The sequence below is a fragment of the Bubalus bubalis genome, chromosome 2, assembly GCF_019923935.1.
Source record: "Bubalus bubalis isolate 160015118507 breed Murrah chromosome 2, NDDB_SH_1, whole genome shotgun sequence".
In the NCBI taxonomy this organism is placed as follows: Eukaryota; Metazoa; Chordata; class Mammalia; order Artiodactyla; family Bovidae; genus Bubalus; species Bubalus bubalis.
The window spans coordinates 138,262,171-138,274,898 of NC_059158.1; the positions used below are offsets into that span (position 1 = coordinate 138,262,171).

Sequence of the window (12,728 nt, forward strand, 5' to 3'; positions counted from 1 at the left end):
ATTGTACCACCAGGGAAGTCCCCAACTGATCAACTTTTGATAATCATCCTCATTTACTAAAAATGAGTTACCTGTTTCAAATACATGAGACTCAGTGACAAAGCAGTTGAATTTAGGGTGCCCTACCAGTCTACCTTTCATTTTCCATACATGATGTCTTAAAAACATAAGCAGAATTATACCAGCAATTATAAGATATCGCATGCCTTGTATAATGTCATGATGGATAGAGTGGAAGAGTACCTAAAAAATATGATTTATATAGCAATAAAAACATGGAGTGGACATTCAGGATTTCTCCCCCTTGTGTGTTTCAGGCTTGAGGGAGGATTAGAAAGCCACTGAAAGGCTAAGTGTAGCTCTAGTACCAGTTAGAAGAGTCAGAGGCTTTGAATCACACAGAGAAACCCCACAGAATGTGCTTGCTCACAAAGTATGTTCCTGGGTCAGGTCATCCAAGCTTGGTGCTGTAAAAATCAGTCAAGCCTGGGAGAGGAAAAGGTGTCGTGGACAATGACTTTTCCAGCCAGCTTTCTTATCCACCTTCTCTACTGCAGTGTGGGCCCATGACCCAATCAGATCCAATCAGAGTCCTTCTCTGGGATTGCTATATTGACTCTAGGATAACGAAGCTCTTTCTGGACTTCCCTGGTGGTCCAGTGGTTAAGAATCCATGGGTTCAATCCCTGGTACAGAAGAATTCCACATAGAGCAGGGAAACTAAGCCTGTGTGCCACAACTACTGAGTCTGTGCTCTAAAGCCCTCAAGCCACAATTACTGAAGCCCGGGCACCCACCCTTGAGGCTGTGCTCTGAAACAGGAGAAGACACCACAATGAGAAAACCAAGCACCACAACTGGAGTTCACCACAATGAAGAAAGCCTGGGAGCAGCAATGAAGACCAAACGCAGTCAAAAAAAATCATAAAAAAAAAAGTTCTTTCTAAACATTAAGTAATTTACAATATTACATTACTTTCAGGTATACAACAGAGTGATTCAATATTTTTATAGATTATATTCCATTTATTTATTAAATATTTTAAAAATTATTTACTTGACTTCATTGGGTCTTAGCTCTGGTGTGCAGGCTTAGTTGGCCTGCAGCATATGGGATCGTATCTCCTTGACCAGGGGTTCAACTCAGGTCCAGGGAGTGAAAGTGCCAAGTCATAACCACTGGACCAGCAGAGAACTCCCTGAGACTGGCTTCCTTTAATCGGCATGTTTTTTGAGATTGCTGTTGGTTGTTCAGTCACTAAGTCGTGTCTACTCTTTGTGACCCCATGGACTGCAGCATGCCAGGCTTCACTGATCTTTACTATGTCCTGGAGTTTCCTCAGACTCATATCCTTTGAGTCTGATGCCATCCAACCATCTCATCTTCTGTCGCTCCCTTCTCCTCCTGCCCTCAACCTTTCCCAGCATCAGGGTCTTTTCCAATGAGTCAGTTCTTCACATCAGGAAGCCAAAGTATTGGAGCTTTAGCTTTAGCATCAGTCCTTCCAGTGAATATTCAGGGTTGATTTCCAACTGGCTTGATCTCTTTGCTGTCCAAGGGATTCTCAAGAGTCTTCCCCAACACCACAGTTCAAAAGCATCAATTTTTTGGCACTTAGCCTTCTTTATGGTCCAACTCTCACATCCATATAGTATCGCTGGAAAAACCATAGCTTTGACTATAGGGAACTTTGTCAGCAAAGCAATGTTTACGTTGGTCATAGCTTTTCTTCCAAGAAAAGAAAGCGTCTTTTAATTTTGTGACTGCAGTCACCGTCCACAGCAATTTGGAGCCCAAGAAAATAAAATCTGCCACTGTTTGCACTTTTTCCCCATTTTTGAGATTACTCCACGTAATTGTGGCTATTAAGAGTGTATGTGGGGACTTCCTTGGCAGTTCAGTTAAGACTCTGGGCTTCTACTGCAGGGGCTGCAGGACTTAATCCTGGATGGAGAACTAAAATCCCACAGTCTGCGTGGCCAAAAAAAGAAAAAGGGCGCATATGTTTTTATTTCTAAGTAGTATTTCGTTGTATGGAAATACCACAGCTGTTTATCCATAAATCTGTTGAAGACATTTGGATTGTTTCCAGTTTGGGGAGATGATGAATAGAACATTCAAACTTTTATGTGTAGCTTTTTGTGTAAACAAAAGTTTTTCTTTCTCTAGGGCAAATGTTCATGAGAGGGATTGCTGGGTCATATCTCAGTGCATGTTTAACCCCATAAAAAGCTGCGAAATCATTTTCCAGAGTGGTTGTACTACATGGCATTCCCACCAGCAGTGTTTTATAGTTCTGATTGTTCCTCATTCTTGATAGTCCTAAGGGAGGAGGGAGGAGGGTTCAGGATGGGGAACACATGTATACCTGTGGCGGATTCATTTTGATATATGGCAAAACCAATACAATATTGTAAAGTTAAAAAATAAAATTAAAAAAAAAGTAAAAAACAAACAAACAAAAAAAACTAAAAAAAAATAAAGAATTGTCAATTTTTTTTAATTTTAGTCATTCTAGTAGATGTATGGTTTCATCATGGTTTTCATTTGCATTTCCCTTGACTGATAATTTAAATGTCTTTTTATGTGTTTACTTCTCTTCTACATACCCTCATTGGTTCAAGATTTTTAACTATTTTTTTAAACTGCATTGTTTATTTCTTATTTTTTAAGTTTTAAGATACCTTCTGGATACAAGTCTTTTGTTATATATGTGATTTGCAAAAATTTTTTTTTCCTCCCAGTCTGTGGCTGTCTGTTATTTTCTTAGTGTTATTCACAAAGCAAAAGTTTAAATTTTGATAAAGTCTAATTTATCAATTTTTTAAAATGAATTATGCTTTTGAGTCATATCTGAGAACTCTGCTTAGCCCCAGTTCATGAAGATTTTTTCCTATTTTTTTTTCTAAAAGTTTTCTGCTTTTCCTAAAATAAACTATCTCTCAATGCTAGTGCTAGTGCTAGGTTGCTTCAGTCGTGTCTGACTCTTTGTGATCCCATGATTGCAAAGGATTGTAGCCCGCCAGTTTCCTGTATCCAGGCCTATGGATTGTAGTCTTCCAGTTTCTTCTGTCCATAGGATTCTCCAAGCAAGAATACTGGAGTTGCCGTTCCCCGCTCCATGGGAGCTTCCCAACCTAGAAATTGAACCTTCTTGTCTCCTGCTTTGGCATGCAGGTTCTTTACCACTAGTGCTACCTGGGAAGCCTCAATAGCTTAAAGAAATTGAGGCAGAAATTGGGAGTATAAATATTTGAATTTATATTGACCATATTTTAAAATTTCTCAAGCTATCTAGAATATTGTATAAAACATCTGTGAAACAAACACATTCCAAAAGTAAAGGTCTTTATAACTTCAGAAGAAAAAATTCCTATGATATGTTTTCTTCATTATGCAATTCTCAATTCCCTCCTTTATAACAGAGGCATGAAATGGTTTTGCTTAACATAAAAGTACTGTTCCATGTTGAGTGCAATTGAAACAAGAAGTTTTATATATCTTAACATTAGTCTCAGTAAAAGAAAGAGAAAATTTTTTTTCAAGGATGAAACCCTAGATCAATTTCCAACAGCCCGTGAAATTTATAATTTTATTGAAAACTCCTTGACAATCATAAGGCAATGTTTGTAATGTTTCAAATTTTCACCAACTGGTTTTTAGAACCAAATACCTTTGAAAAAGTCTTCCCTGGTGGCTCAGATGGTAAAGAATTCACCTGCAGTGCAGGGGACCCAGGTTCAATCCCTGGGTTGGGAAGATCCCCTGAAGAAGGGACCTACTCCAATATTCTTGCTTGGAGAATTCCATGGACAGAGGAGCCTGACAGGCTACAGTCCATGGGGGTCACAAAGAGTTGCACAGGACTGAGTGACTAACAATTTTCACCTTTGAAACAATTATTTGAAAACCTGTATAAATGAAGCAATCCCCCATCAACCCCTCCCCAACAACAACTGATTTCAAGGTACAAGCAAAGAATGGTGCCATTATGGTCTTAAAAGTATATAAGAATTTTTTTAAGGCATGTTATAAATGTATATATAAGATCCCACTGCATAGCTTGTGGGCTCTTACTACCAGGGACCAAGGATCAAAACTGTGCCCCCTGCAATGGCAGAGGCTTAACCACCTGACTGCCAGGGAAGTCCAACAGAATATTTCTTGTGAACTTGTTTGAGCCATTCTCCCCAGGACTGGAAGGTGCTGCTCACCTGTGGGCTCTAATTCAGTCTTTCTGAAATCTTTGTTAACTTGATCACTCTGCTCTCCTCCTAAGGGAGTTATCATCCTATCGACCTACAGCCCCTCTACTTGCTTGCCTGTGGAACCAGCTAGAGTGTGTTCAAAATCAATGTGAGACAACAGCATTAATAGACTAACAGCTATTACATATACTGTTAGTCTATTAATAGCTTTGCTAGTTTAGAAAAACTTTGAAGTTTTCTAAAACATTATTTTCTTGATAATACGGAATCACTTTAAATAATTTTCTGGTCCATTTGCAAACTTCCTCTTTTGAAAGTTAGGCCTTAATTAATTAAGATTAATTAGGCCTTAATTATGAAGAAGGCAATGGCACCCCACTCCAGTACCCTTGCCTGGAAAATCCCATGGACGGAGGAGCCTGGTAGGCTGCAGTCCATGGGGTCACTAAGAGTAGGACACGACTGAGCGACTTCACTTTGACTTTTCACTTTCATGCATTGGAGAAGGAAATGGCAACCCACTCCAGTGTTCTTGCCTGGAGAGTTCCAGGGACAGGGGAGCCTGGTGGGCTGCCGTCTATGGGGTTGCACAGAGTCGGACACGACTGAAGTGACTTAGCAGCAGCAGCAGGTCTTAATTAAGATTACTTCATTCAATGATACTATTCTAAGTGTGCATCTACTAGGAGTCTAGTAAGAATAAGGTGACTTGAGACTCAGCAGAGCCCTTCAGCAAAGAACTGAAAAAATATGACCTTGAGGAGACAATACAAAAGTGCTGTCAGAAGTCAAGACTGCACAGATCTGTCATAATATCAGGCACATTCACTTATGAGGCTTATAACTGCAGGAGCGGAAAATCTTTTCCTCTATCATCTTAGGTTCAGCATCTCAGACCTGCAAATTAAACTAGAAAAAGATTAATAGGAGAAAAGATTTATTTTGGATGCACACAAGGTTCTGCACAGAGAAGTAAAAACCCAAAGAGGCAGTTAGACCTGGGAGATGATTTTCATTTTACAAAGGGTGATACACTGTGGTGAAGTGACCAGACAAATAAAAAGGGATTTGGGGTTTTAGGGGCAGTAAACTGTGGGAAGTTAAATATTTGGGAATAGCTTAGTGGTAAAGAATCCAATCCACCTGCTGTGCAGGAGACCCAGGTTTGATCCTTGAGTGGGGAAGATTCCCCGGAGGAGGGAATGCAACCCACTCCAGTATTCTTGCCTGGAGAATCCCCTTGGGCAGAGGAGCCTGGCAGGCTACAGTCCACAGGGTTGCAAAGAGTCTGGATGTGACCAAGAATGTATTTGGGGAAACTAATGCAAGAGAGGGTTTAGTAAGTTGTGGGGACTACAGGTGTTGTTCCCAGTGATGCATCGTCTCTGGTACAGGAGAGGGAAGCAATTTTACACAAGGAAATTTTTGTCACATTGGCAAAAGGAAAATTTATGCCCTGCTTTTGTCAGAAAGGGAGAGGTTCTGTTTCATTGCCTTTAGCTCAAAATAGTAATCCTTATACCCAAATGGCATACTTTGGGGTCATATTCTGATTTCCTTCAGAACTGTCTCATGTTCCTGTTTGCTGGCACATTTCCTTTGTTATGTGTTGGTTCAGAAGGCTGTTTCCTTATCAAGTTCCCACTTCCTCATCTGTTCACCATTTAGAATTACAGTGAGAGATTAAGGATTAAATGGTTCAGTTTAACAGTTCATAAAGCATCACTTTTACTCACTTCTGGTGTCTGAGCAGCTGAATTCCACATAACTGGTCTCTGAAGGAATACAACCTGCTTTGTAGCCAAATTCCCCTCACTGAAAATTAAAACAACAGCATTAGCATTTCTAAATTAGTAATTCTCTATATTTCACACTTGGCTAGAATGTTCCACATGTATTCTTTGTAAAATAATCTGATCCATTAATAATTATGAAACAGTCTATATAAGTTGCAGCAGATAAAACAAGGGGAAAAAATCCCTAAAAGCTAAATATGGCCCTTATAAAAGAAATTCTTAATGTTTAAAACTTGTAATCTCACTGTGCTAACATACTTGGTTTTGCATACGTATTTGCGTTCTGTATTCTGTATTCTATGCTTAACTCTTTTCTTGTTTGTACATTATGGTCATATTCTTAATAGCTGCATGATATCCCAAAGAATTAAGATACCAAAATGTACTAAGCCTTTCCATTATTACTGGAAAATTAGGTTGCTTCCGGCTTTCTGCTAATTATAAATAATGCTGTTATAGAAATATGTATAGTCTTCTTTATTCTTTATGACTTATTTCCTTGAGATAAATTCATAGGCGTGGGATTATTAGGCCAAAAGGGTATGATTTAAGCTTCTTGGTATGCATTGTCAAATTTGTCTTATGAAAGAAAGAGACCAGTTTGGACTGCCACGTGTGAGAAATTTATCTACGTTTTCCACTGAGGGACTTGAGCCACAGCTAGTCTCATTTTCAGATGCTTCTTTGTAGTCAGCTACTCAATATTCTCCTTATTTAACTACCATCATGGCAAATTACCCCTTGCCAAAGACTACTTGGGGTTTGGATTTCTCTGAAATGCTTTTCACAGAGTCTCCATGGATTTATGGGGAGGAGTGTCTGTAGCTAATGTTGCTCAGTTACGACTTTTATTATGCAAAAAACCCCAACAAAACCTCACTATTAGCTGCATTTTATGCTGAGCTCTTTTTTCTGGAAAACAAATGAAACATTGAAACTCTGGCCCTAGTGGTCAACACCACACAATTTGAAAATCCCAAACTTACTGATACTGTTGAATTTTGAGAAAGAGCAAATCTTCCCACAAAGTGATAATGAGAGATTGCTTCTTTTTTTATTAAAGACTGCTTTTAGCCTAATCTCATTTTAGTTTGACTGTATCTTTGAAAAAAAGACATGATGTGAAATTTCTCCTAGCTTTGGGGAACAGCTTGAGTCATCTGGAGACGTCAGCATGAGACAGGAAGGGACTGGCAGTGCACAGAACAGGCTGGCTGTTTGGGCGGCAGGGAGAATACTGGAAAGGGCAGTGGCTTTAGAAGCAGACGGTCCTGGATTCAAGACTCAATTCTACTGTAAAACAAAGAATGTTGCTCACCATCTAGTTCTACAAGAATCAAGTCATTAGCCAATGCAACCATGGACTTATAATTCACTCTAAAAGGAATTCAGGTGAAGATCAGAATGAAACACTTGGTGCTCTGAGAAAACAGGCCCTCACATAGCTAGAAATATTTTAGGATTTTTTTAATGAACCTGGTGTCTTATATCTTCCCATACTTAGAAAAGATCTAAGGTCATGAACTGAGATACCTGTTCCTTATGACTAACCTTCTACAAGGATGTGTGCTTGACTGCACGTAACCCTTTTCCAAAACTATGTACATGCTGACCTGTCTGCCTCACCTCTTGGGAGCATTCCTCAGAGCTCTCTGAGAGATTGTATCCTGCACTAGAGTTCTTAGTAAGTCCCCCAGAACTCACAGCTCTCAGGTTGTGCCTTCCGCACCACCCCCCACCCCCGAGTTGACAGTACTGAAATGGCTGATGATACCACTTAATACCTGGTGACTTTGGCAAAGTTTTAAAATTCTCTTTCATTTCCTATCAAGGGCTTTGTGATAGACAAATAAGTCAGTGGATATGAAGAGCCTCCACTGTGCCTGCCACTAGAAGGAGCACAGAAAATGGGATTTCCTCCCAGTTCCCCCATTCATTTAATGAAATTTGGGGCAGGGTCTAGTGGGAGGAAAATATATTAGAATCAAGAACATCTTCCAGAGAGAACAGTCAAGGGAAAGGGGGCACAAGAATAGAGCAAGAGGTTTCTGGATAATGTTCAAGGTATGTGATGCAGGTAGAGAATCACATGCAGGAACCAGGCCTAAAACTATCCAAAGATGAGGAGTCAGGGGACAATTAATCTTCTTGAATGGAAAGCCTCCTAGAGCCCCGGGGTAGGGACTGGGGGTGACCCTTGATGAGTTTTTCCCAAAAGATTATAGGATGGGGCAATCTGAGTATACTAGGGTGTGATGTTTGGCTGACAGCAGGCTTCTTAACCTTTATGAATGGGGTAAAACAGTAAGTGTGGAGACAGTTACTCAAAGGCTGCCTATCTTAGGACAGTCTAAGTGGTATAATCATTAAATCTCAGTGGTATAATCTTGCCTATGGCAATGAAGCAATAACTTTAAGGACACCCTAGGAAAACAACTTTATATAATCTGACAGGATATAGCTGTTCTTCAGTTCAGTTCAGTCACTCAGTCGTATCTGCCTCTTTGCGACCTTATGGACTGCAGCATGCCTGTTCTCCCCATCCATCAACTCCCAGAGCTTGCTCAGACTCATGTCCATTAAGTCAGTGATGCCATCCAACCATTTCATCCTCTGTCATCCCCTTCTCCTGCCTTCAATCCTTCCCAGCATAAGGGTCTTTTCCAACGAGTCAGTTCATCGAATCAGGTGGCCAAAGTATTAGAATTTCAGTATCAGTCCTTCCAATGAATATTCAGAACTGATTTCCTTTAGGATTGACTGGTTTGATCTCCTTTCAATCCAAGGGATTCTCAAGAGTCTTCTCTAGCACCACAGTTCAAAAACATCAATTCTTTGGTGCTCAGCTTTCCTTACTGTCCAACTCTCACATCCATACATGACTACTGGAAAAACCATAGCTTTGACTATATGGACCTTTATCAGTAATGTCTCTGTTTTTTCAATATGCTGTCTAGGTTGGTCATAGCTTTTCTTTCAAGGAGCAACTGTCTTTTAATTTCATGGCTGCAGTCACCATCTGCAGTGATTTTGGAGCCCAAGTAAATAAAGTCCCTCACTGTTTCCATCGTTTCCACATCTATTTGCCGTGAAGTGATGGGACCAGATGCCATGATCTTAGTTTTTTTGAATGCTGAGTTTTAAGCCAGCTTTTTCACTCTCCTCTTTTACTTTCATCAAGAGGCTTTTTAGTTTCTTTTTGCTTTCTGCCATAAGGGTGGTGTCATCAGCATATCTGAGGTTATTGGTATTTCTCCAGCTTGTGCTTCATCCAGTCTGGCATTTCAAATGATGTACTCTGCAGATAAGTTAAATAAGCATGGTGACTGTTAGGTAGGTAGAATAGGGAAAAGGAGTCCAAAATGGCGGTGGCTAAAAGACAAGGAAGGGAAAAGCCCGCGAAAATAGAACAAAAGGAGGTCCAAGGACTGGAGTGAGGACCTCAGGTAAAACAAACAACACTCCTGGCTGGCCCAATTTACATAGGACAGGCCCAGGGAGAGATAAACATATAAATAGAGGAGCCAAAGCTAACTCGCTTTCCCTCTCCCACGTGCTGGGGCGCTCTTCTCCTCGTGTCTTTGGATCGGCATGTCTTTGGATCAACCCTTATGCCTCGAAGATGGATTTTCCTGCTATCTTCTAAATAAAATAGAGCTGTAACACTGAGCTGTAACACTGATTTGTCTAAGAGCTATAACACGGTTTGTCCAAGACCCGAGAGCTGTGAAGCGCCGAAGGCTTTAATGTCCGTTGCTCCAAATCTTTGTTGTGACGAGACAAAGAACCGAGGACATACACTCGCATGACATCTATGGTGCCATGACTTGGATTTAACCTGGCTGAAACAATCTCTGCGCAGAAGAGGCCAAGCACAGCAGGAGCCCAACTCAGCAAAGCTCCCGTGCTAGAAGCGGAAGGTGAAGAAACCCAGCGCTGGGGAAGCCCCATCGTGCTGGAAAACGGGACAGGGAGAAACGAACTCAGCAGAAAGCTCATGTGGCCCAGTCTCAGATTCCAGAAGACCTCCGGTTAAGGTAAGAGGTCTTTGCTCCTATGGCTGGAGGGACCTTTACAATCTCTTGTTTCTTGTTTCCTCAAACCTCCCATAAACAGGCGGGTGGCAGGGGCACAACTGAGGGACTCTGGAGAGGCTACTCCTCAGCATGTCCCAAAGGCGCTATCTGCTGAGCCCCAGTAGCTGTTACCCAAGTCGGTGGGGGCTCTTCTGTCCTTTCTCTTCTCTGTGCCAAGGATCAGACCAATGAAATTGTGAGCACCGGTCAGATATTCAGCAAATTTTCCGACGGGCTATGAAGGGGATTCTTTGGCACGTTTTTCCCACTGCTTTTTTCTCCTGTCCTTCAGCTCTCTCCCAGGACTCAAGCCCAGCCAAAACTAATGAAACTCAGGCTCTAGGTCTCATTGCAAAAATTCATTGAGAGTCAAAGCGATAGATAAGAGGTAGACTTGTTCAGATTCAGAGAGGAGCACCACACTCTGCAGGGTACAGGCCAAGGAATGCGGCCTGGCTAGGTTTTGTGAGGGTGAATTCATATGCTAATGAGTGAGAGGATCATCCCAGCCATTGGGGAACCACCCACTCTTCCATCTTTTGACAGTGACTTGGAGCTGTCCTGCCACCTCTGGGTGTGTCTGTTGGCTTATAGATTGGGGATTAAGGTTTACTTGAATTTGACTTGTCATCTTGGATCCAATTGATTTTAATTGGTTTACATTATACCCTTGTGCTATGTCATTCTTTCAAAGGTTGTGCTCTGCCCCCTTCCCTCCTGTTTCATGCTCTTTTCCTGAGCCCCATCCAGACCCACAAGGTTGCCTCTACAGTCTTCTGGAGAAACAACCAGAAAATAGCTGGCCTTGGGAGGGAAATACTCTATAATATCCAACCCCCTAATCCTACCCAGTACTGGTCACACTGGAGATCTTGGGGACACCCAACTCCAGTCTGGGGGTCCCAGGAGGTCATCACGCCTTGACCTGCCTAGAGATCTGGTCCTTGAAAGGTTGTCACACCTTAACCTGCTCGGGGATCCGCGAGTCCCAGGGGTCCCAGGAGGTCGTCACGCCTCGACCTGCCCAGGGACCCAATTCTCGGGAGGCTGTCACACCTCGACCTGCCTGGGGATTTGATCTCTAGGAGGCTGTCACGCCTTAGCCTGACTGGGGATCTGCACCCTGACCTGGGGACGCCTGGCTCTCAGGTTGCAACAGTTCTGGGTAGGATAAGCTTCAGAAAGACTCACCCCTAAGGAAGTCTACTTAAGGAAACAAAAAGAAGCCTATTACTTATGGGACTGTGCCCACTCTCCGCAATAACTCAGGAGCCCAATGAGAACCCCACTGCCTTTCTAGAAAGGCTAAAAGATGCACTTCAAAAGTTTACCAATCTGGACTTAGACTCTTACAAGGGACAGGTGATTTTAAAGGACAAATTCCTGTCCCAATGTGATCAGATATCAGAATTAAGTTACAACAGCTACAACAGCAGGACCCTGCTGCCTCTTTAGATGAGATGGTCCAGACAGCCACCAATACCTTTTATAACAGAGAACAGGAGAAGGAAGCCAAGGCCCAGGAGAAGGAGAGAAAGAAAGAGACAAGGCATGCCCAGATGCTGGCCACCCTTCAGGGAAGCCCTATGGCAAACCCCGAGTCCTTGAAGGACAAGGCACGAGACAAATGCCTGATCTGTAGACAGGCGGGGCATTGGGCCAAAGAGTGTCCAAACTGTGACAAGTCTCCTAGATGCCACAAATGCCATCAACTGGGACATTGGGTGGCACTCTGCCCTGGGGACCCAAGAGCCTCAAGGTCAAGCGCCAAGCCTACCCTCACGATGGTTCAAGAGGACTGAAGCGGCCTGCTCCAGCCAGCCCGCCTGTCACAGATAACCATCACGGGGCTGGAGCCAAGGGTGCAGCTGGATGTGGCAGGTAGGTCCGAGAATTTCTTGGTTGACACAGGGGCTACCTACTCTGTCTTGATCTCCTACTCCGGAGCCTTCTCCTCCCAAACCTGTACCATTGTGGGTGCTACAGGAAAAGCAACTACTAAAAGATTCACCCAAGCACTTCTTGGTTGCTGGGATGGACAAATATTTTGCCACCAGTTTCTGGTGGTCCCTGAGTGTCCTACTCCCTTATTGGGAAGAGATATACTCACTAAACTGGGGACCACCCTTGTGATGGGAAGTTTTTTCAGCCCCTAGAGCTCTACAGCTCCTGGTTACTACTGAAGAACTCATTACACCTTCAATAGAGAGGGACCAAAAACTATGGGAAGACAAAATTAACCCCCAGGTGTGGGACCAGGGGATTCCTGGACAAGCCCACCAAGTTGAACCGGTCATCATTGTCCTCTGAGATCTCACTCCGTTTCCTAACCGGAAACAATACCCTCTCATAAGAGAGGCTCGGGAGGGACTACAGCCTTTAATAAATAAATTCCTTGCTTGTGGGCTATTGGTCCCCATCAGTTCGCCATGTAACACCCCAATCCTCTCAGTAAAGAAAAAAGACGGAACCTGGCAAATGGTTCAAAATCTCCAGATCATAAATTAAGCTGTAGTCCCCCTCCATCCCACAGTACCCAAGCCCTATGTAATCTTGGGAAAAATCCCACCCAGTGCCAAGTGGTTTACAGTCTTGGATCTCAAAGATCCATTTTTTGCCTACCACTGGCTAAAGAATCCCAATATCT

The 12,728-nt window shown here is 42.6% G+C and overlaps 1 protein-coding gene across 3 annotated transcripts in view; it reads right to left on the minus strand.

Annotated features, from left to right (window-relative positions):
* Positions 1-12,728, minus strand: part of RFTN2 (raftlin family member 2) — a 69,360-nt gene that overhangs the window by 6,153 nt on the left and 50,479 nt on the right. For 2 of the 3 annotated variants that reach the window (XM_006078166.4, XM_006078165.4), the window contains exon 9: positions 5,946-6,024. In XM_006078166.4, coding sequence (XP_006078228.2) covers positions 5,946-6,024 — 79 coding nt within the window. Of the gene's footprint in view, positions 1-1,734; positions 2,324-5,945; positions 6,025-12,728 lie in introns of those variants that run through there. The other variant, XM_044936890.1, reaches the window with a different exon arrangement.